At 36.7% G+C, this 26266-nt stretch overlaps 1 protein-coding gene across 1 annotated transcript in view; it reads left to right on the top strand.

The window, feature by feature from the left end:
* The window catches only part of brinp1 (bone morphogenetic protein/retinoic acid inducible neural-specific 1), a 106260-nt gene extending 82498 nt beyond the window's left edge, over window positions 1-23762 (top strand). The window contains exons 6-8 of the mRNA XM_063478440.1: window positions 8503-8739; window positions 12638-12860; window positions 19137-23762. Coding sequence (XP_063334510.1) covers window positions 8503-8739; window positions 12638-12860; window positions 19137-20277 — 1601 coding nt within the window. The 3' untranslated portion in view covers window positions 20278-23762. The remainder of the gene's footprint in view (window positions 1-8502; window positions 8740-12637; window positions 12861-19136) is intronic.
* The last annotated feature ends 2504 nt before the right edge of the window (window positions 23763-26266 follow it).

Below are 26266 nucleotides of genomic sequence, written 5' to 3' on the forward strand. Positions count from 1 at the left end.
GTAAAAGTTCATAACAGTACAGTTAGAAAAAGACTGAACAAGCATAGTTGTTAGTTTGAGATGCCAGGAGAAAATCTCTTCTCTCTAAAAATAAAAAAAAGAGCCTGACTCAGCCTGAATCTTTTTGCATCCTGATGAAGTCTGGATGGTAAGAAAGATAACATACGCAAAGTGGTTCATTTCCATTATTCAAGTTTTTATGATTTTTCCATGTAGCTTCTCCTGTTTACATATATTTTCTCTACTATCTGCACTAGAAGTGCATGGGGAAAGTGCTTTTGAAGGAGCTGGCTACAGAAAGCAATTCTGAATGACACTTTTAGATGGTACACCTCCAGTTTGCGGTCTATTTAATATGTAAGTGATGAAACTGTAGTCATTTATGATGATCCAAAATAAGACTTTTCAAGTACATTTTGTTCTCAGTTTTGTGTTTGTTTGTGTTATTATTTTTGTGTTCATTTGTCTTAACTCACCTTTTTCTCAGTTTCTCCACTCTGTGTTTTTTACCATTGTTTTTCATGCTATTTTTTAATTTAACTGGACTCTTCAGCAATCCAAATCATATTCCATATTGTGTACAATGGGCATTTATGTGTGATGCTTATGCCACCTTTTCTTCATTTTATGTGAATGAATAGACGGAAATGAAAAAAAATATAATCTAGACTAGCCATTTTAATTGCTTATAAATTAAATAAAGGGATCATATTAATATGCAGGGCCACATGAGTTACAACACAGATGCATTAATAGAAAACCCTACTCGATTTCATTCTTCTAATTAAACTTTTAATCATGACTTTTTTCTGGTTTTATTATTGTTATTTTTTTTAAAAATCCAGACCTCTGTACTTTATCAGGTTACAGGCATACATGCCTTATGTACAAATAACCAATTACAAACCTGTGATCTATTTTTTTTTTTCAGTTTTTTTTAGTAATTTGCTTCGGTAGGATTAGGTTTAAATTGGTCCAGAACCACACTCTGACTTGGAAAAAAAAAAGTTAAAAAAATGAAAGGAAGCAAGTAATATACAAGCTAGTGAATCTAGTTGTGGTCAAAATTTCTCCTAAAGACACCTAGACTGCCTTTCCAAAATAAAAGAATTTTCAAGGGGGAATGTTTTTCCCCTCCTTCCCACCCCTGTGGTCTGCTCTTTGTAAGCTGTGGGGCTGTGAGCCAAAGATAACACATTGCGGATATGACACTCCCTGGATATTCCCTTTGCTTTAACTTAAATTTAGATTAGAATGTTGTAGTGTAATCTCACATCAAGGCAGCTACCTATCAAAGCCTAAACTCAGTTTTCTCCCACAGTTTTGCTTTGTACAATATTTTTCAAATAACTCTTGTACTCGCTCTCCTTATTTTCTCACTTTCCTTTTCAGCAATCACCAGAATTTAAATTCATGCATGACTTAGCAAAGCTTTTATCTGTTAAATATGTACCCTCCCATTGCTTAAACGTAATATCACTGTGAAGGTTTCACTATTACATTTTGCCTGGTTTGGCAACTGAGTGCATGCTATATTCAGTATTTTATTGGCAGTCCTTGGAGGATGAGTTATAAAAAAAGTGTTTTTTCTAGACACCCATGATGAAATCATAGATTCAACATAAATTATGGTATTAAGTTGCAGACAGTGATAATATTTGGCATGATACAGTTGTATTTTTTGTTACAACCTAATCAATTATAATTAATAATAATATTATAACATAAAACCTACAAAGGTTTTCACCTTTAATGAATCTTTTGAATGACTGGAACATACACTTTTTAGGAATTGGCTTGTTTTTTTATTTTTATTTTAGATCTGACTGAAAGATGCACACTATTTAGTTTTACTACAGCTGGGAGTTAAATATGCTTTTATTCTTCCTCATCAATTTGTTTTTTATTTGTTCGTCCTCTCTCTAGGCTAACGCTTAAAAACCTGATGATATTGGTTTTGGCTGAATTCTCACTTTCAGCCTCCTCTGGGACCTAGAAGTAAAAATAGCTTACTGAGGAATGAGAATTAAATGAAAGAGGGGATTAACACATGGTAGGTAAATAGTCTAGATTTGAATGGTTTTCTTAAACTCTTGCAGAGTGTGTTTCAGGTAGCGAGACAGGAATAACAAATCTATTCCCTGCCATCTGATAGTATTTATAGTTTATTAATTTAGAAAATGTATTTTTAAGTGGCAAACCAGTAGGAGCTTTAAATGCATTAGGGCAAAGTCATAGAATATTGTTTGTGTAATGTGATATCCTACACAGAGCGACAAAACGTGTACTGGGGCTGAAAATTGCAAATTGGTAACGTATATTAACTGCATCAACGAACGATAAAAGGCCCAGCAACCTCCACAACCCATTACCCTGCAAGGATCCAATCACCTCCAGTATGGCTGTCATAAATTAGCACCAAAACAAAAGCAAACTAATTTGCTTCTTTCAGTCCCCACTGCATGCTTTTCTCTTTCTCCGGTTTCCTCAAGAGCCTATATTGGAAGAGCCATGAGCCTATCTTGGAAGATTTATGAATATGTTAGAATAGCCTGAGCCAACAGTTTTCAAAGTGGTGAAGTGAAAATAAATTAAACTGGCCCTGTAGGCAAGTCGTGCACAGAGTGATGAATTAGATACTCATTGCTCTGTCGCTCGATGCCTGTCCCTCTTTTCAAGTGAAAATGCTGCAAACGGGGAAAGACAAACAAGCATACAAATCAATTAAGTTTCTTTGATGATGGACTTGTTGAGAAATTGATTTGGGGACTATAAGTATATTAGTAAACACACTGTTCTGGTTACCAGTGAATAATTTACTAAAGAAAAATATCTGATGTAAATCATAAAGAGAGAGGAGCACAACAATAAATCTACAGAGGCGTTTTCATCATCTTCCCCCCCAACTCAGTCAGCCTCTCTCTCTTTGCTCTGCTTCTTTTTCTGTACGCACAGAGATAGCAGTCCTGCTACATTCATCTGTTTCTCGCTGGGTCCTGCAAAACTAAAATTATTTGACGACGTTTAGAAATTACAGGGTAACTTTGGCTATACCCCATGGTTTGTCACGAATGTCTGTTGAATTGCCTCTCAGAAGGACCCATGCATTTTTCCTGAGGCAACTCTCCCCTTTGTCAAAACACACATGCTTCTTGGCAAGACAAGCTATAACATAGGATCATTTTAAAAGTGTATGGCTGCGAACACGTTTTTCACTTCTCTCTAACATGCTAAAACCCCAAACCTGATGAAATCTTTCCATGTTGACCTGGAGGTCAGCTTCAATTGGAAGTGGCCATTCAGGAGAAAGTTTCGATTTGGGCCAGCATGATCATAAATCTCTTTTTCTTTTCTGCTTAGTCTTGCTAGCTGCCGCTTTTGAAAATGTTGTGGTTTTCCACACAGTCATTTTTTTTTTAAAGAATTTTTCTCATCAGTTCGGTTAGAATTTTATTTATATATTTATTCATTTATTTATTTATTATTGCATTTGGAAAGACCCATGCAGCACGGGAAGTGCTTTTGCAAACACTTTTTGTATTTGCTCAAATGGAAAGAAATGTTGATGTGCATTTACAGAAAAGTAGTTACTTTATAATAACGAGGAACACTTTAAATGATTTCCTATGAAGTCAGAAACTGCAATGTCCATTTGTATTAACGCTGTTAGACTATTAGGAGTACATATAACTGTCATTTTCCTGATATTATCTCGGCTGTCTTGAAAGCTGTCTTGAAATAATTAAAATACAGCCCTGAAAACACATGGCTCATTTAACTTATTGTACAGTAGATTGTCTAGAATTCAGCAGGTTTATTTATTATAAGAAGAGTGTAAAGCAAAAAGGCATTTCTCAATACAAATAGATGAACAATATGTCTGCGTTTAGGGATGTTTGATGTTAAATTTGGGCTTTTGATCTGATGTGTGTACACAGCCCATCGTGACACTTTGAGGGCAGTTGTATGTTTTATAACTGAAATGGGAATGTCAGAGCTTGTCATACGTCTCCCCCCCCCCTCCTCTCTGGGGTTCTTGTAAAACATGTGATTTCTGCAAGAGGCTGCAAAGGGTGTGCACGTGCGCATGTACATGGGCGTATGCGTTTCTCTGTGTGTGTGCATGCGCACAATTGTGTGACTAATACAATATCTCACCAGCCGAAGCCTACTACTACAACTGCTGTGGAGGGATACAAGGCAGCACATGACAGAACAGCTTGAACAGTGCAGCTGAAGTGCACATGCAGCCAACAGCAACCACCTATCTAATTACTTGCTGAAGCCGATTTTTTATTAGGACTAAAAATCATTTCTAAATTCTACTTAAATGGATGAACACTGTTAAAGTGTTAAAGTGAAGGAAAAAAAAGAAACACTACAAGTCTGCATTGGTGTCCTGTTGTGATGGTTTACAAAGTCAAAGGTGGGCAAAGAAAAGCAATCACCAAATTACTTTTTACTCTGACCCATCATGTATATCTGTGTTCTGTGTGCAGCACAACTGACAATAATTCAGCATCATGTCGAGCTCATCCACCTCTCTAGACCGCCTGCCCTGCTCAATTCAGCAGCTGCTTCAGCATGCAATTTCAGCAATTCCTCTTTTTTCAGATAGCAGGGACAGCGAGCTCTGAAGGCCAAGACCATTTTTATAAGTAATTTATGCTTTTACAATGATTGCTGCACCTGCGTCCTTGCCTGCTTTTTGTGTTAAAATTAAATAGGTGGCTTTTCATCAAAGCTAAACTTATATAGAGATATTATGTGGGACATATGTTTGGTCTTTTCACAGACACATATCATGGATTTGCAGGCTCTTGCATCTCAGTACATCATAAAATATGTTGTCATTTCATGAAATATCACTTTCTTTTTTTTGCTATTTCAAATACACACATTTTATTCTTCTGTACCACAAAAACCATAGGAAAGGGAGGAAAAAACATTTTAAATGTGTAAATACTAATTAAACTGTCACAAACAATTATTCTCCACAACATTTTTTTTAAAACTTACTGTAACGCTAAATTTTGACATCTCAAGCTGCTTCCTTCTAAAGTGCTTAGAACACTTACGATAATCTGCGATAATCTACTCACCAAAGATACACCAACACATTATCCATTTGAATGCTAAGTACACCTCATTCAGAACTTTAAAAAATGCTAACATATTCTGAGAGCTTAGAATAGCTCCAGTGGAACATGTTATCCTCTGTCAGGCCCAACACACACATACACCTACACACACAGAGGCAGAGACCTAAAGCGCTTTATGCAAAGAAATGAAAAGTGGATAAATAGCTACTTCAGCTGCACCTTTACCTCATAGCTTGCTAAGAAATAGGCAAACGCAGCAAATCTCATATGGTGTATTAAGTATATAGGATCAGCAAGAATGGCTGGGTAGGCCTAGACTGAGGAGAAACAGACTCTCATCCAGTTCAGAGGTCTTTGGTTTTGTATCATGGCTGTACCGATAACCTCCAATGGTAATTTAATGCCTCCATTGAAGTAATGCACTTTATTGCACCAGTGGATTAAGTAATGATTATTTTGTGAAATTGTGGCCACACAATGGTCAATTAATCTTTAATGAAACTGTAACTTATGAGGCGGAGCGTGGCTTTCCAATAAGCAGGCAACTGCTTGCCAAAGCAGTTACAAGCCTCAGTTGCGGCCTACACACCCTATCTATCACCATGTAAAAATAGAGCACTCTCGAAAAAGACACAATGAAAAGGCGAAGTCACACTTGCAGAGTCTCAGATTTTAGCATTCATGGAATGGTAGCGGGTCTATATCTTCCAAACTACGTGAAGAAAATATATCAGCCTCGGATGTATGCAATGAGATTAACTGCCATTTTGAGGTGCTATTTATTTATTTAGAGCAAGCCAGGCACATGGGTTGCAGGGAATTATTTGCACTGACAGAGCATGAAGTTGGGGGTTATCAAAGAGCTACACAGAAATTCCAATACAGTACAGTTTCATTTCAGCATCTCCTCCTTAATCATGGTAAGTGTAGCTCCAGTATGTAGTGTTTTCCTTGACATGCACCTGCCTCAGAGTCACATAGAGAGAAGGTTTAAACCTCATTCATTTTGAGTGTATTCATGTGTTGTTGCACTAACGCAGCAAAGCCGAGTAAGTCACAAAGATAAATGTTTTTACTCTGATTAGTTTCTCATTTCATTTTTGGCCTGCAGGTTTTAATTCTCTCTCTCATTCTGCAATGCACTAACAAATGCTGATGGATTTACTTTCTGTGCATGACATCATTCTGCACACGAGTAGAAGGACAAGACACCACATTTCCAATTCTTGAGTGTATGCTCAGTGCGAGAATGTAGAGGAGAGCAGACGAGGTGAAGAAACGGGAATGAGGAGAGTGATTGATGGAGTGAATGCGAGCCAAAGGATGATGGAGAAGAGTCAAAGGGTATGTGCATGTGTGTGGCCAGTAGGAGTGAGTGTAATGAAGTAAGACAGTGGAGATCTGTGGGAGGCAGAGAGAACGGGACATAAACAGTGAAAGAAGAGACTGGAAAACAAGAAACTGTAAGACACATAGTGCTGAGCATCCCAAATAGTTCCTGCTGCAATTGTCCTGTTGCAAGAGTGATATCGGAAAAAGAAAATATGTACATGTTGATGCAGAGATTGAGGTATGAGGTATGGTTAGACAGACGAGGGAAGGGGGGAGGGCTGAGGCACTTGGTGTTATTGTGCACCCGGCCGCTGGCACCAGCACTGTCAGTGAGCAGCGTTGATCCGTGAACTTGCCATCTGGATTTTCCCACAAATCACATTAAAGTTTCAAGCCCAGGAATACATCAAGCTAAATGAATATTGGATCCAGACAGGCCTGATGGAGAAAAAGCCCTGTGCAACCCAGCTCTTTTGTGGTCAGACATGATCTATTCATCCCCTTTACTCCCACCATCCCTTCTTCCTTCTGTTCTCCTCTTCCCTGATAGGCAGTGGTTCTGATGAGCTGTGCAGGAGAAAGGCACTTATTATTAAATAGGTACATATTACAAGCACAGACTCTAGTACAAAGAATATGCGAGTAATTAAATTGTTGCAAAAGGTAAAACTACTTGCAGAAGCCTGAAATTTGATCTAAAGTAACATAATCTTATTTAACTGCATTTGCATCATGTTTCTAAACAAAAATAACCCTGAATATCAACCTTTATACGAATTATAAAACACTGCAGATTGAAATAACCAAACACAGCGTGCATTAGTTTTAATTCTTTCACCTGAAATCAGCTTATGTTTTAGATCCCACTTATTAAGGCCTTAATCTGTTTCTCAATTGCACACAGTTATATGTTTATTGTAGAGTATGTTGCAGGTAGAAATAAGGAGGATTAATTGCTGCATGTGCATACATAATAAGGGACACTATTTGACTCCCTGACAACACATTGAAAATGATTCATGAGCACAGTATGAAATTATATGCTTACTTTCCCTTTCATTTTAGCAACATTATGTTGACTTTGCATAAATGGATTTCAGTTTTCACCGAAAGGTGAAAATAATATGTGTGTGGCAAAAATAATGCAATCATTCATCATTCAATAACATGTTTTGTTCAGGTTCCTGGTTGCATATTTTCTGCTGAAGCGCTGTTTGTGCTCAAGTAAAAGCCATTAAGAAAATATGGCCTCGCCAAGATGCTGTTTCATACAAGAAGGAAAAAATCTATTTAGTTCTTTTCCAATCCAGTGGCTTGTAGAGCTAGGGATTTATTTTCCCCAGGCTTGGACTGAAGAGAAAGCCTGTACTGTTAGCTGTCCAAGCTTCAGTTGTGTGAGATCCCCAGGGTGAGATATGGATTGGCTTGGAGTCTAGAAATTATAAATACCTTGTCAGTGATAGTGAAGGCTGAAGAGGTTCAGCTTCAGCTCTAAATTGGGCTGAAGAACACGCATTCAGCTATTGAGATTTCTCTATAATTAGCAGAATGCTGCATAGTTTGGGTATGCAAACCACAAGCAAGTATGAATGGTAAGACACAGTAAAGTACATGCATGCATGTTAGAAAACGAATGCCATGGGAGATAAATTCACTGCTATATGCGAACCAATATGACACACAAGAGCAGGCATAAATCAAGGATTTATACATTGTCATCATGAGTGACCCACCATAGAACAAGCAGTTCTAGCTGAACAGAGAAGATTGCTGGAGCACATCCTTTAGAAAAAATAAATGAGTACTTATGACACAAAGCAATCTTAGCAGAGCAGTCAGTCATTTCATTGCTTTTTCCCTCTTTTCTGGTAACCTGGTCTGTGAGGAGATGCCGTATACATCTCAAGATACAGCAGCATGACAGACAACATTTACCTCATATTTTTCAGCATATTTTTAGATACTGTCTTTTTCAAGACGGTTTCTTCTATTATATTTTCTTCTGTATTTTATTTATTATCCCATTATGTTTTTTTTAACCACTGTTTCACATTTATCTGTGTTTCAGGCCTGCAGGTTATTTTCCCAGAATACCTGCAAGAGAAATTTGTCCAGTCAGCTCTGAGCTACATTATGTGCAATGGAGAGGGGGAATATGTGTGCCATAACAACCAATGCATCTGTCAGTGTGCCGAGGAGTATCCCCAATGCAACTGTCCTATAACCGACATCCAGATCATGGAGAACACCCTGCTGGGGATGTATGAGTCATGGGCAGCCTCCTACAAAGACTTTGAAAGCTCTGGTAAGCTTGAATATCCTTCTAAATATGACAAGAATCATCAGATCTCATGTCCATGCATTTAAAAATTAAGCTTTTTAAAATTTCTTCTTTTTTGTTTTGTTCAGTTTTACAATTTTCTATGAGAGACAAACTGTCGTACATTTAGCCCTTTTAATTCTGAAGCGCTTATCAATATTTGAGCTGAGGCAGCTGTTTTTTACACCCCCCCCCCCCCCCCCAAAAAAAAACAACCCCAGAACCCGTATTAATGAAAAATAACGAGCACCTTTAAAACTAGCATACATTTTTATAATGCCGCTGCAAAGGGTCAGTAGCCTTGGCAATCTTGGTGATCAGTCTTCATCCTCAACTAAATCAATACATTTAGGAAGAGATCAGAAAAACACCCACATGGGACTGTGACTTCTTTTTTTTAATGACAGTAAATAGCAAAATGATCACGTAACCAGATGCTAATTACACAATGTAAAGGTGTCTGTAGAAGTGAGTGCAAATGCAGGCACAAAGGCGACAGTAGAATTTTGGACACAGCAGAGAAAAAACACATATTGTGCCTTATTGTTTTACGGCAAGGCACCATGTATATCTATTATTAATACGAAATAAAAGTGTCTCGATACAACCTGCCAGCAACAGATAAATATATTTATGCACCATAGGGGTAAGTTAATGTTAGTCATGAAGGTCACTGAGTGCAGTACATCTTCAAAGAAGTACTTGAAAAGAAAGAACACTGGAAGAAGCCAAATAAAAGAACATAACTTCTTTTCAGACCAAAGCACAAAGAGTTGTGCGGCCTCTGTTAAACATTTGAAAAATAAATGCTTGAGAACAGGTTCAAAAACCTCAAAGCATCAGATTATATAGACAATCTGTATAATTCAGCATGTGTAAACGTAGTGACAGGGCACATTCAGTGCCTGCTAATATTTGCAGCACTGGAGTATTCTGCTGCTTAAACTAAATGGTACACCAACATTGGTTTGTGTAAATGTTCTGTAGGTACTATAGAAAAGAGAGCTGATGTGACACTACATGATTCATTTATTGCTTAGCATTCCTTTCAAAAGACAGAGCTGTGGCAGTATAACATTACTGGCTGTGAGAAAAGGTGCAGCTGCTCTGCTTATGCTCATTGAAGCTGTGACTGTTGCTTTGTTGATATTGCTCAGACTCAGCTGCATTTGTAGTTGAATGTATTCAGTGAATTTCTCTCATTAAACTTAGTCAAAAAAAAACATAATTATGCAATACATGCTTGGATTTTACAATAGTTTTTTTTTTCAGATATAAAACAGCAGTCAGGCTATCAAACAATGCCTGTATGTGGTTAGTATGTAGGTAGTTTATCTAGCTATATACTGCCTCAGCACTGAGTGAGAGCACTGAACAAACTGGTTTATCTACTTATTTAGCTAGCTACAGTGATACCCGAAGTTACACCTGTTCCTTATGAAATAGGCTATGCAGACATTATTGTGGCTGAAGATAAAACCTAGGCAATGAGCCAATACGCAAGTTACTGCAAAGTGCAATTTTAGTGTGAAGTAAACTTTGTCCTATGGGATCCAAAACAAATGTTAACATACACAAAGATAACCCAAGTAAATGCAAAATGAATTTTTACAAAATTAAGTATGTTTTCCAAAAACCCTTGGGGATCCTAAAGATGAGTTTTTGGCAAATGTGACATGAGCCTTTGTGTTCTGGTTTTCACCTTGGAATTCTCCCATGGATGCCATTTTTCCACAGTCTCTTTCTTATCTTTCTTGTTGAATCATGAACACTGACCTTAACTGAGGCAAGAGAGCCCTGCAGTTCTTTAGTTGTTGTTTTGGCTTCTTTTAAGACCTCCTGGATGAGTTGTTGATGTAGTCTTGGAATATTTTCAGTAGGCCAGCCGCTCTTCGGAAGCTTCACCACTGTTTTCTTCATTTGTGGATAATGGCTGTCATCATGGTTTGCTTGAGTCCAAAAACCTTAGAAATGACTTGTAGCCCTTTTCAAATTGTTAGATGTCCATGTCAATGACTTTGCTTCTCAGCTGTTTCTTTAAATTGTGGCATGATGTGTTGCTTCTTGAGACATTTAAATCTACTTCACTTTGTCTGACAGGTTATATTTGACTCTTTGATTCAACGTGCTGGTAGTAATCAGGTCTGGATCTGGCTAGAAAGGGGGACATTTGTTTTTTTTGTTGTTTTGTTTTTTTATGTAGGGCTTGTTAGGTTTGGATATCTTTTTTTCGTCCTTTTGATAAATGAAATCATGAATTAAAAACATTTTTTTTAATTTAGTTGGGTTATCTGTGTATAATAATTAAACTTACCCAGTGATCTGAAACAGTTAAGTGTGACAAATATATTAAAACTACAAAATCAACAAGAGGGGAAATACTTTTTTACAGTACCATAAAGTGCTACATCTGACTATAATTTAAGGTCATTTTTTAAAATCTACAAGCTGCTGCTACATAGTTTAGTTTATCTAATGCCACATCAATTGATTTTCTTTGATTGTCTCAGATTTTTATTTTTTATTTTCACTTTTTTATACAAATGGCATTGACAAATCTTAGGATATCCGTAAAATCTGGTGAAAAATACATGTGATACAAAACAACAAAGTGAAATGTAATGGCACAATGGGTGAAGTGTGGTTACATTGTGGGAGCTTTAATCTCTAGATAAGGTGTGCTGGATGGCTTAAGATAAGGACTATGTGGAAGCACTTTCAAGGAAGAAGTCCTTGACGGCTTTGAAGCCTGTATAAAAGGACTTGGCAACTATTAAACTGGCATTGGGAGTGACTCAATAAAAGCGATGTTTTTTGGTGGGAGAATCAGATATATCTGAATACTGAGTGCTGGAGACACCCGGCTTTTCTAGGAAAAGGGAGGTACCTGACATCTCTGAAAGCTGGGTGGAGGGATATGGCAAGTTCAAAACAGGGGAGGAGAAGAAATCTGGCTTCTTTGAAGAAGAAGGGGAAAGGAGCTCTGATATGCCTGTGCGGAGGGTGGAGGAAATTCTGACATTTCACGGCAATGGTTGAAAAGGGGTTCTCAACTGTGGTTAATTCTGTTAAACTGTCTTGAGGAGGACTGCAGGAGGGTTCAGCTGTACAACTGCATCTCTTGAATATGGGATTTGTTGTTCACGAACAGAGTGGAGCAAAGTTTTTAACTGTGTCCAAGAATATTTATGTCATACTTTTCATGGTAGACTATTGCATCAAGTTTATAGCTTGAACAAACTTTTTGCATTTATAACACTATAAATGCAAAATTATTGCTCTTGTTGTTCGTCTACTTTTGAACTGTATTCAGTTTAAACTGTAGGAATTAAAATGTTTAATTAATGAGCTTAGTATTAAGGATGGATGAACAATGAGTTAATCTGAATTAACTGACTCAGTTGATTAGCACACCAAATAAAAGCCTTTTTGTTCATGTGTATTTTTGTCCATTTGTATTTTTCAAACATCTTGATGCTCATTGTTGCCAAAAATTGAAGCTAGTGTTGAAAACAGCAGTTGTCTATGGAAGAGACAAACAAGAATTATTAGAGGCAGAAAGAGGGACACAAGGACAATCATCACCACTGGTTGAAACAAATTTGTTGAGGCAGCAATCTTGAAAAGGTGTCGGGGAGCACAGAGTGAGAGGGTGTTTACTGCGCTGAGAGTCTCATTTCTCTTCAGATACTCACAGCAGTCGACGTACAAAAAGCGAAGTACAGACATGAAAAAAACCATGTCAAAACTCACGTTTGAAGATATAAACTTGGAAACTATAACTTATAAAATCTACTTTGTTGCAAATATTACAATAACAGTTGTCTCCAGCTGTTTTTTTGTTTATTTTTGTTCTTTTAACGGTTCCCTCTCTGTCACCTAGATGAGTTCAAGTCATTTCTGAAGAGGCTGCCCTCCACTCATTTCCTGCCCATCAGCAGTGTGCATCTTCTCTGGGGCAGCGACTGGGATTTGCAGGCCCGCTACAGGCTTCTTCAGAGCTCCCTGGAGGTGCAGCGACTGAAGATCCAGCGCACCGCCCGCAAGCTCTTCAGCCTCAGCATCCGCTGTCACCACAATCCCAACCACCAGATGCCTAGGGAGAGGTGGGTAAAAAAAAAACTTAATTCAATGTTCTGTTCAAAATTAGCTATGAATTTACTCGGACAAGCCTAAGGTGCTGTTTCTGGTCTTAATATTTTTGGGGTATCTGCTTTTTTAAAAGTAAAAGAAGATATTAAAATGTATCATGCAGAGAAGTGACATCTTTCAGGGAAATTTCCCTTTTGGATTGATGTATGGGTTCTGTTTTATTTGGTGCTCCTTGAAGCGTGCACAGTGAGGATGACATCCATTATACATTTTAACTTATGGTTCTGTTGTTTCTGTCCATCAAGTCAACTTAGTGCTGAGGCTTGCACATGCCGAAAACACTCTACCTCACTCTTGTATTTCACTTTGCAATCTAAAAGGGGGGGAAAAAAATAGCTGTGGGAGTTTTCTTGATAGGTCATTGCACACATCTGTCACCACCTACTGCAGTTGCAGCTTAAGAGCCTTGCTGCGGATGTGCCATTGTGTCAGCGCTGCATGAAATGCCAGGAATTTTCAACCATCCACTCTAGCAAATATCAGAAAACACTATGCAAAATATGCAAAGTTCCTGGCTTCCACATGAAACACCCCCAAAACTGTTATGTGTAGGGGATGTCACCACATAAATGGAAACAGAATCCGTAAAATATTCATTTAAGTGGTCTGAAAATGAGCCGCTGTCAACTGTCACTGACAGAAAAAGAGCACACCCACATTTGTGCGTGAGAGTTGGCAAAGGTTTGTTCTGAAGTGTTATCAAAGAGCTGCAGTATGCGCTTCCCTGTCCATGGAGTATGCATCAAGAGTGCCTGATGGCACTGGAAATAAGAGCTGCATGTTTATTTGCTTGCTTGTGTAAGACAACTTTGCATCAGATGGAGGAATTATTTGGTTTTATTATAACCGTGTGCATTTGCACTACATATATACATACAACATTAAGATATTCCTTTCCGTTAAGATATTACCAACAAGGACTCCAGTCCTTCCATTTTTTCCGGTCAAACTATAACAGATAATCAGTCAATGAAGAGACTGAGGCAAAGTTGAAGGCCTGTGTGTTTAAGATGTGTTCCAACGCATCTTCATGTCAGTGAGGCTGTGAGTTGATGAAGATGTGAAAAAAAAAACTATATTGCTTGGTTCCAGAGATGAAAAACTGGTGCATCGGGATTCGAAATGACAGCAACACACATCCCTTGTGAGAGATCATTTGGCCCCTCTCCAGTTCATACTGTATATCAGACCCCTATTGGGAAGGATCCACTTGCTACTTTGCATTATTCTACTTTGAGAGTAGTGTTCATCAACCTCCGAGATATTTTACTGAAGAAAGAATTGCTTTTCTTTAGTTTATTTTTTTGGTTAGGTTAAGGAAAAGATCATGGTAAATGGTTTTTAACCCTGCATGGCTTAAGATTATCTAGTGCATTCAGACTTCACTTTTGTTCTTTGTCATGCCATGTAAATCTTCATTATGAAGCCTTAATAACAGTGAAATGCATAAAATTGACAAAAAATATACTTCAGGTAATTGTTACTGTCGCTTATCAGGATTATGAAGCAATACCTGATACATTATAACCAGTGATGGGAATAACGGCGTTACAAGTAACGGCGTTACAAGTAACGGCGTTACTAACGGCGTTACTTTTTTCAGTAACGAGTAATCTAACTAATTACTATTTCTATCATTACAATGCCGTTACTGTTACTAACAAGAAAATGCGGTGTGGTCGCGTTACTATTTTTCAACAAGCAGACGGTCGAAGCTGTCTTCAGCTTACCGCATCTTATATCAGTTGCACGGAAGTAGCTGTCTACCTAAGTAATCTGGGCACTACAGCTTTAAGCAGCTACGCGCTTTCCTGAATAGTTTCGTCACTTTTACTGTATATGGACAGCGCTAGCAAGCACTCTCTGCTTATGAGCAAAAATAAAAAAAACGAACCAAAAAACAGCCCGTTCCTGTTGGTGGAAAAATGCACCATGTCGACCAATCAAAAAATGATATGGCAACATGACATTTGGTTGTTTAGGGAGAGGGGGAAGTTTTAGGAGTGACGGCGAGACAGAGAGAGAGAGAGAGAGAGAGAGCGAGTTTGGAGATGTGAGAGATTTGTGACGTTTAGCGTGTTTGGAGTGTGTAGTTAATGTGTTGTCTTGTGTAGTTAGTGTGTAGTGTTGTGGATAGTTTTGTGTTGTGTGTCAGAACAATGAGGCGTCTCCAGGTAAAAAACAGGAGGAGTGATACACCTGCTGTTGTCAGACCTGCAGGTATCAGGCTGTGATGTTCTCCTTTATAGTGGACAGAAATTATTTTTTGGAGTGGCACAAATAATTTGTGTGGCATCTTATTGAATGCAGAAGAGCTGATTGTTATGTAAATAGTTTGAAATGGTTATTCAAAAAGGTAAAAGGTAAATGGATGCAAATAACTTTATTGTTTGCAAAACTTGTGCATAGGATTTTAAAATTGACAATTTATATTTACATTTAAAGTTATAAAATATGATTCATTAAACATGTTTGTGGTTGTTACAGTAAAAATATAACTTTCTACTCGGATTTTATGTTTTTTGTCTGATTTTAGATCAATTGTGTTAATACAGTATGTCAAAATGAAAACATAACTGTAAATTCAGACACGTGAGGTTGCGCTGAAAAGGATGATACCAAACAAGGCAAAGTAAATAGTTTTTAAAGGTGAAATGTAGAGGTCAAATCAAAAGTAGCTAAAAATGGCCAATTATACCCTGGACCCCAGAGGGTTAAACATTTTTCTTAAAGTAACGCAATAGTTACTTTTCAAGTAATTAATTACTTTTAGAATCTTGTAACTCAGTTACTAACTCAGTTACTTTTTTGAAGAAGTAACTAGTAACTATAATTAATTACTTTTTCAAAGTAACTTGCCCAACACTGATTATAACTGATAATATATAATTAATAATGTAAATTTGTAGCACAAAAATTAACAAGTAAGCATAAATTCGAACATCACAAATGACTAAACATTCATTCTCATTTTATTGTCTGTTAACAATTAAAACAAATGACACGCTACTGACAAAAGTTTCATAAACTACTTTTTAATATTGAGCATTATGAGGTGCTACCTGTTGTTGGGAAGGAGAAATACAGCAATGTGACAGCAGAGTTAATGCTATTAAATTACAAGTATCTCAGTGAAACAAAGATTAGAAAGGGAGAAAGGGAAATCATTCCATTAGATTTCTTAACGCTAATAAGATAAATCTAATATCAGTATCTTAGCTGCAAATACCAATCTATAATACAAAGATGATATTAGATCGGTAATTTATGAGAAGGCTGCGGCTGCGTGTTTTTTGCAATATGGTGGAGTGAGAGAAAAGGAGATTAGATGTGAAAAGGTGAAGTAAAATCTGTAATCTAACTTGGGATCATGCAAACATTCTTAGTGCAGAAATGCAAACATAACACATACATATATAACTTAAAGGAGAGGGGAATATTTATCTATAGCTGGTGATAATCAGTCTGAAAGGATGAAGGTATACTTATTTCTGAGTCCAAGTAATGATAATAAAAACTTGTTAATATTAACTTACCAAAATATTTAATACATTTTGATCTGCGTTGTCCCTTTACTAGTGCTTGCTACATAAACCAAAACAATAAATACATTTATGCATACAAAGACAGGAAAATGAACACATCTCTTTTCTTATTAACATATACTTACAGATATTCTGAATATCTGATAGGATTTTTATTTGACATGACGAGTTTATACAGTATACAATACTGTACTAAAGTTTTGACCCAACGCTCATTTGTTTATATTTTGGTTGGAAAACAAGAAACACCTGGAACAATTTATTGAAACATGTATGATCATACATGAAAAATACCGTAAACAAGGCAAAATAGAGTTTGTATTGTACAGTTTTTTTTTTAACACAACCTGAACTAGGCAAGTTTTCTAATGTTTAAGCAGTTTTCAAAAATAGTCCTCCAGGCTTCCTGAAGGAAATTCCAAGGCTCTTCTTTGAATGTCAGCTACCTTTTGTTCCATTTTCTGTCAAGCTGTTCCCACACTGCTAATTCTGAGGTCCGGCTCTGGAGAGGCCAATCCTTGACTGTTCTATTGTGTGTTTATCTATCCAGGTATGCTTTTACTGCATGAGCAGTATGTTTGGGATCAATGTCATGCTGAAAAATGAAGCTGTTGCCAGTCAGATGTTTTCAGATGGTATTAAATGGTGAATTAAAATCTGATGGTGCTTTTTTGTGTTCTGTGGTGTTGGGGAATTTTTGACAAGATTCCCAACACCACTGACTGAAATGCAGCCCCAAGCCATTCAGTTTGATTCAATTGAATTTTATTTATATAGCACCAGATCACAACAGCTTCCTGGAGGTGCAAACCATGACATAGCCTTCACTGTGTTTTACATATGGCTGTAGACACCCACCATTCTACATATTTCCACTTTGAATCAAAAATTTTAAATTTTGATTTATTACTCCATCAGACCTGTTGCCACCGATCTTGTGTAATTTGGCATGCCTCAGCCTTTTCTCCCTGTTTCCCTCCTGAAGAATGGCTTCTTGACAGCCACCCTTCCACTGAGGCCATTTCTGATGAGGCTTCAGCGACCAGTAGCTGGATCAGCTGAAGGGCCAGATGCATCTCTCAGGTCCTGTGTCTTTGCTGGATTTTTTCCTATTTCTTAGGGACATGGCTTATAGCTGCTGTTCATCTCCTGTAGACAGTTATAAAGTGAAATATTTCTCTGAAATTGGTACATAAAATAAAGGTCCAAGTACTAAATTGATCGAAAAAGTAGGCAATGTCTACAGATAAACCTTTGAAAGACCTTCAGGAAGCCTGAAGAACTGTTGCTCAAGACTGCTTTCTTGGAAGCAAAATGTGAAGAAATGAAGAGTTGTTAAGGACTTTTTCCGATATACAAATGTAGAGTTTATACAGATTTTTGACACAGGTATAGTATTTTAGGAAAACAAAGGCATTCTTATCAAAATAACACAGATTCAGCTAACCTTTTGCACCATGCAGAATATTTTGTGAGTAAGAGAGCTTAAAAAATTCAGCCAAACATCATCAAGGAAGTAAGTATGCTGTATGAATTGCAACGACAAGTCAGCTTATTCACTACTTTGAAGAAGATCCTGGGTTTTCCACCTGCATGGTCTTTGTTGGGTTTGTTTTCTGACTCTAGTCAGAAGTATTCTTTATTATATCTGGTATTCTTTATTTTACTCTGCCATTTTGACCGGATATTGTTATTCCTTTTCGCCTTTGTCTAATCCATTCACCTACTTTTGTGTTCATGCCTCTACAGCATTCTTCAGGAAAGAAATGTTATGTGTCATTGTATGTTGATGAGGGATTGCCATAAAGTCTGTCTGTCTGTCTGTCTGTCTGTCTATCTATCTATCCATATCTCAGTTTGGAGCTCATTATAGAGAAATCAAAGTATGTGCTTCCATTGTTCTCTTTGGTTGATCTTTTCTTGTTATGGTATCACTTGTGGCAATGTCATATATCATTGTCAGTACTTAAAATCATTTACTTGTCAAACTAACCTTGACCAGCAATACTTTCTGAAATCAAAATTCAGATTTCATCTTCTACATTTCAGAAAAGAAGTTCCAGTACTGTCAGGATGACAAGGAAGGATGTCTGGTGGGGGGCAAAGACAAGACAGGAATATCAAGCAATGCTTTCCACCAAAGGGAAATAACCGGCCCTATCTACTAAAAATTATGTCCCTATCCAACCCCAAGGCACTGTAAATTATGCTGCAAAGCAAACACATTTTCTAGTCTTATATCAGATCAATTGGAATTAATATTACGAATGTATCTGTTTTAACTCTAGCAATGATCTTTTTCACAACCCAAAAAAGTACATTTAGTTAATCAAAAACAGCAAGTGAAAATGTAATGTAGAAGTCAAACAGTAATACAAAATTAAGTGAAAATAGTAATAGTCCTACCGAGGAAGACAAACCCAAGTTACCAGGGTGAAATTATGCCTCACACATGCCTCATTCATTCCATCAACTCCTCAGGGTTCTCTTTAATATGCTGGCCTTTTGTTGGAGAGAAAATATACTTTCTTTTCCTGATGAGAATTTAACATGTATACATTTTAACTTTAAAAGCATTTACTGGTGTGTGTTCTTTTCGCTGTTCTTGTCACACTAGATTGAGATTAAAATTTCCTGATCACTGCTAATGCTCTTATGCCTTTTTTCTGTCTTTTGCCTCTTTAGATCTGTGATGCAGTGGCTCAACAGGGTTCAGTCTTTCCTGTACTGCAATGAGAATGGGTTTTGGGGGACCTTCCTGGAGAGCCAAAGGACGTGTGTGTGCCACACAGGTGTCACACTGTGCCAGCGACCCATACCATGTGTCATAGGTGGAAACAACAGCTGTGCCATGTGCAGCCTGGCAAACATCTCACAATGTGGCTCATGCAACAAGGGCTACAAGTTGTATCGTGGTCGCTGTGAACCTCAGAATGTGGACTCAGAACGTAGCGAGCAGTTCATCAGCTTTGAAACTGATCTGGACTTTCAGGACTTGGAACTCAAATACCTGTTACAGAAAATGGATTCACGTTTGTACATTCATACTACTTTCATTAGTAATGAGATCCGACTAGAGACATTCTTTGACCCACGCTGGCGTAAGCGCATGTCCCTGACTCTCAAAAGTAACAAAAACAGGATGGACTACCTCCACATGATAATTGGTTTATCAATGAAGATCTGCCAGATGCGAAACAGCAGCATTGACCCCATGTTCTTTGTTTATGTCAACCCATTTAGTGGTAGCCACTCTGAAGGCTGGAGCATGCCCTTTGGTGAGCATGGTTACCCACGCTGGGAAAAGGTACGGCTGCAGAACTCCCAGTGCTTCAACTGGACTCTTGTACTGGGTAACCGGTGGAAGACCTTCTTTGAGACGGTGCACATTTATTTGCGTAGTCGTGCCAAGGTCCCATCTGGCCTCCGCAATGATACAGGACAGGGCCCGGTGGACCTTGCAGACCCGAACAAGCGCCAGATCTACATAAAAATCTCTGATATCCAAGTTTTTGGTTACAGCCTGCGCTTTAATGCAGACTTGCTTCGTAGTGCTGTGCAGCAGGTTAACCAGTCATACACGCAAGGTACACAGTTTTACTCCTCCTCATCTGTTATGCTCCTCTTATTGGACATTAGGGATCGGATAAACCGTCTAGCGCCTCCCTCTGCACCTGGCAAACCCCAGCTGGACCTCTTCTCTTGTATGCTAAAGCATAGGCTCAAGCTCAACAATAGCGAGATGATTCGAGTGAATCATGCATTGGACATGTACAGCACAGAGATATTAAAACAGTCTGATCACCTGACTGCTAAACTCTGTTGAACATTCACATAAGGACAGCAAATTTAACAGAAACACCCGACAAATGAACTATGGGGGTATATTACTCTTACTATTTTTTTTCTCTTTTTCATTTTTTGACCTTTTCTGCCTTTTGATGTAATATTAACTTTGTAAGAATAATTCTTAAAGAGAAAAAGGAAAAGGCAGTGATGAAAAGCTTTTCTGGCATATAAAGAAGACTACTGAAACAACTATAAGGACTGTATCATATTTGTCCCAGCATGTCTGTAAATCCCTAAAAGAACTTAAAATGAGAAAGAGACAGAAAAAAAACAACAAAACAAAACAAAAAACATGAAATTTATGTACTGGTAAAAAAGAGGCCTTGATTTTACTCTGAGGGATCAAAGGTTATATCTGAAACTGCCATTCTTTATTGAAAAAAAAGGAAAAAAAAACATTTTTAAAAGAAATAATGATAACACAAGGGCAGACCAGATATTACTTCATTCTAGCTAATGAGCTAAACGACAGTTTAATATTCAAAATGTTTATACATCGTAAGGATTAAGTATCCCTAGTGAGTAAGTAGTCAACACATTACTGATAGACTTTATTACATTTCAGACCCATGGTGAATCTGCATTGCTCTTTGTGAGTTATGAGGCACTCTGTCATTGTTCTGACACATAAGGCACACAGCAGGGCAGTAATGGATAGTCATGTCAAAACAAAAGCCAGCTGTTTATATATACATATGTGGTTGAATGTGTGTGTATGTGAGAGCGTGCGCTTGTGTATATCCTTTTTATTATTATTATTATTATTATTATTATTATTATTTGGCTTGATGCTTATTGCTGTTTGTTAATTGAATGTGTCATTTGAGATTGACTCCAGTCTTTGCTAATTCTTGCATTTGGAGCGCTTCTTCCCGTGTTTGAAATTCAAGCTGTGTTTTCCACAAGGCAGTACCTCCTGGTGCGTGAGTGCAATATTGTGGTCTGAAGATTTAACAATCAATGCTATTTTGTACAGCTTTGCAAAATGTACATGTTGTGACTGCTGATTTGTGGAGCTTTTCAGCACCAAGAGCAAAATGTAAGCATTCATCATTCAGGCACGTTTGCAAGACAATTTAAAGCCATACACTTCCCTGAGGTAGACATAAAGTAAAGTAAGTTCATAACCTTTATTCACTTCATAACACATGGAAAAAATGTTCAAGTTATATGTTTTTGTTTTAGTCCCTCAGCTGATTTCAGATAAGAGCACAGCAAAAGGGAAGTTGACAGAGGAGAGTGTATATTATATTGAATAGGAATGTCTTGTAAAGCCATTGATTTTTCATGTTGTTACACAGGGGGAAAAAAAAAAAAGAAAAATATGAAGAAATGGTTGAATACTAAAGTATAAAATACCCTTTTGGCAGTGTTTAATCTGTACGCTTTTGATGGCCACGTGTATAAATGTCTGTTTTCCTTTTGCGATATGAAATCAATAACATTTTTTGCATGTTGCTGGAAGCATCAACAACTCTCATCATCCAAATGAAATATAAAACACTACCTATGTATTAATGGTCAAACTTTATTTGGGTAATCCAATGCTGAAATATTTCTACTACTGTTAACTTTTTGTAGGTCTAGTCCTTTGCTTGGATGTTTGTTAACAAAGATGTTGTACAACCAAGTTGGTCTGGCCATTTTCGGGAGTTCAAACTTTAAAAAAAAAAACGGGGGACATTGAGTAGTTGCTGTCATCTAAGCCAAACTCTGTAAAACAAAACAAAAACAAAAAAAACCCATTCCTCCCGGTGTAAAAGCTGTCAAAAATCCATAATTTTCCAAGTGTTCTGCCAACATTAATATTATTTTTTTTATGTGCTAGTCTCTTGATGTAGATAGTTTAGCAGTATTAGTACTTTAGTTCAATTATATGTTCTTTTAACCTAACTTGGTTCTTACATTGTAATGACACTAGTCTATGGGGTCAGTTGTAAGTGTAGACAGTGGTAATGAGTTATGATTTTCATCTGGGTGACAACGACAATGAAGGTGTAATTCCTAAACCAAGCCCTGGACTAACATGTCATTACACTTACTCGGCTTCAGATTTCACTGCGTCAGAATTCCAACTTGAATAGTATCAGTATCTCATCTAACTTTGTTTTACAAAGATTACTCGTATGTTTTCTTATTATGTTGCCAGTCTTGTGAAGCATGTTTATTGCCTGGGAGGTGCTTTTTTTTTTTTTTTTTTTTAAATCATAACTGACTATAAAGCATTATTACAAACTAAAATTACATTCAGGAGATATAATTGTTAATAGCGGAATAGGTTGATTTGCACAAGTTTGGATAACAACAGCTCAGCTTGTCAGCCTTTGCTCTATTTTGGTGAATTAATCGAGGCTGTGTCATAAAAACAAGTTGCGTGTTGTAGCACTAGGTCAGTTAGTTCATGTTCACATGGTAATGGTGTGTTCAGAGCAAACTCAAGTAGAATCACATATGTTCAGAATTTACCAGAATCCCATAATTCAGTCTATTGTTCTCCAAGGTTTATCTAACTTTTTCAGTTTCTATATAAAAGAAGTTAAATCATATAACTCCAGATGCCCGTACATAGCAACAATGGACTAGGCATCCATTTGTGATTGTCAGTGATGTCAGGAGAATATCATCATTGACATATTTTCATGCATGTGGAAAACTTTAGGCAAATATCAAACAGAGCTGAGGCTGACAAGGTGATGCCCTAAAATGGCCCTATATATACACATTTCTTGATTGTTTAGCATCATTATTGGACTATCCAAATGAATTGTCTCCATTTCATTATTATTATTATTGTTATTATTATTATTATTATTATTATTATTATTATTATTATTAAGTGCCTGTTATTGATCCCTTTAACATGTTTAGACCTGGAGTAAAACTTTGAGATATTAAACAGAAGAATGACACTGAATTACTTTCAGAATTTAAGACCATAAATGTTGAAATATACTCTTTTATTGTCCTCCTGGCAGCTACGCCGTCAGGTGTGCGCATGTGGGGAAGCTGACCACCAGACAGAGACAACAGATGACTCAAAGTAATGGTGGATATTTATTGTCTCCTGCTGTACAATATATCTGTAAATATGAACACTGTTACAGTAACATTGCTCTGCTACAGTAACAATATTATAAAATATAACAGTATTGAAAGGGAATACAAAGACTACTTCAAAAAGGCCCTCCATTTGAGTACATTAGCACAAAGTACAGGGCACTCATGTCTTATGTATCTAATTAGAATCATGATCATTTATGACTGTTTTTATATTGTCAAAGTGTATATTAAAATTTAGTTTTGAACCACTTGCAAGATCCATAAAACAAGCACATTTTCTTGTATGGCATTATGCTACCACAGTGTTGCTTATTGTATATGTATCCATGGATATGTCTGATAATGATTTTTACACCTAATACCTTGCCTATGTACTTATTTTGCTATTCTTTTGGGATCATTATCAGCTTATTTTAAATGAATGTTTCATATAATAATCTATTTCTCATTAAAATGCTATATTTAATAAGAAGAGCAATGCTTGTTTGTACAAATTTCCTATATGAAGCTTTTTGCACATCTTTAAAGTAACCTAGTTTTGCCATAGTTGCAATGGTAAATGAACGGCTGGCCAATAAGTTATTTGTTTGGCAACATTTTTATTTTTTTGTTTGCTTGTTGCTTGACCTCAGTATTTTTTTTTCTCTTATCATACAAATCAAACTGGTGTGTTCATCTGCTGAACCACTTAATAATTGTACGTTTTTGTAAAAGCATTCCTGTGGCTAAAAGTGGTGCTAACACAAAGTTGGTAGAAAATGTTTTGGGTTTTATTTGTTAAAGGCCTCTGTGAGACCACACAAAAGCATAGAAGATGCAGTCTCACTTTTTATTTCAAAAGAAAAAAAACTTTTAAGGGAATAGTATTGTATTTTGTATATATTCATTTAGTTTTCTTTGGTCTTTTAAAAGTACTTTAAGAATTTTGTAGTACAATAAAAATTCTGTGATAATTTTGAAAGAAAGGCAGATGTGAAATGTAAAAGCGAAATCAGAGATCAAATGGAACATGATATTTGAATGCAGCCTTTTGAGATATTTAAAACTCCTCTATAGATATATCATTTCCTAAATGATGCTAATACAAATAAAGACAATAGTGCTTCAGGCATAGTTTTAAGGATAAAGACATTTTATGAAAGTCTAACTTTATTTGACCTTTAAGAAAAAGTTCAAAGCAATATGATATTTAGAATCCTTATACATCCCTTATACGTGCTTATATGTTGTCATTGCAAAGAATGGTAGTAAGAAACATGGCATTATTACCTCTTTTACCATCATATCAATCTATTGACCTTAAAAGAGAGGTCAGAGGTCAAAGGTGATATGACACGGGGTAAAAATGCATTACAAATACATGTATTTACAAAATTCTAAACATAGAACTAATTAGTGATAGGCTCCATCCTTGCATTTAGTGGTTCACTTTAAGAGAAAAAGGAGTAATAATAATAGTTTTTAATATATTTCAGTACACATAAAGCAACTGGTAAACATGACTTCAAAAAATCCAAGTTTAAAGAGCCCATAGTTTGCTTTGGGACACTTTACATTTAGTTTATTGTGTTTTCTGCATGCTAGAAGTCTTCAAAGTTGCCAAGCCTAAATTCCACACAAAGTTTGTTTTTTCCTACACAAACAAGAGGAAAAGAAATAGAAAGAAAACTGCCTAAAATGCCTCATTTGCTTTCCAGCTTTGTAATCTCTGTCTTATCTACACCACCAACAGCTAGTTTTGCACACTCTCAGACAATGAATGAGTAGCTGCCTCAAAGTTGGACATTTTTAATTACCCACCTAGTCACTTATCTCACTCTGGAATGGAAGACCCAATGGAATAAAATTATTTTTGATGGACAGAGTTACAGTCAGGAAAAACTTTCCTGCTGAGAGTTAGAAATTCTGCAAAGATAAAACTGATTTGAAATCACAAAAAAATGTGTGAATGTGGGTTGCTAGCCATTTTTTTAAATATTTCCTATAGCTATCGTCATTATCTTAAAACGAATTAACACAACCACTCTAAACAGTTGCTATCCACATAATCTTTTTTTTTTTTTTTTAATTTCTGCGTTGCAAGATTTCAGTAGGTATGGAAGGACGACATGTTTTTAAACAAAAAGATATATTATTTGTTTAATTCACCACAGGTTGTTCCTTTATAGAAATTGTTCTGCCATCTCAGTGTGTGATTTGAACTAAAAGGATAGGTTTTACAAAATGAAACTGAAGGAAAGCTTTTAAGATAATTTGATTCAAATGCAATGTAAGTGAAGCAGCTGTTCTAACAGTTACAGGACACACTCCAAAGAGCTTTGCACTCAAGCCACGCAGAAAATTCCAGGCTACTTTATTAAAAATACATAAATAAATAAGTCAACATAAAAAAAACATATCCATGTAATTTTGGTTAAGTCACTTTCCTCCTGTCTGTCTGGGTTATACCTAATTGAACGAGGAATATAGAAGTTCTAAGAAAGCAGTCTAAATAAGTCACAAAAGACTACACTGTGATTCTAACTGTAATATTTGAATACTGTGGAGAGGCAGCCTTAATGTTATGGATGTAGTTACTGAAGTTATTTTGGTTGCTTAATTTTCCAACTCCAGGTTGCACATAATTTTCATTGAATTATGTGCAAATACAATTGCTTGTATTTGTATGTGGGACCAAGAAAAATAAGTGGCCTGATATGTGCCTGATGTCTCATCTATACGATGCTCAGTTGTTGGAGCACAGCAGGGTGTATGACCTTTATGTCATTGTTGGTGAGATCCCACACTGAGTGTCATATTGACACTGCTGAGGAATTGGGCCACCTCAGACAGCTGATGCTTTCTGCCAAATTATTAAAAGGTCACAGACCCTTAATTGATTGGAGTCAGTAATTATTGTCCTTTCT

Source organism: Pelmatolapia mariae, linkage group LG7 (genome assembly GCF_036321145.2).
Source record: "Pelmatolapia mariae isolate MD_Pm_ZW linkage group LG7, Pm_UMD_F_2, whole genome shotgun sequence".
In the NCBI taxonomy this organism is placed as follows: domain Eukaryota; kingdom Metazoa; phylum Chordata; class Actinopteri; order Cichliformes; family Cichlidae; genus Pelmatolapia; species Pelmatolapia mariae.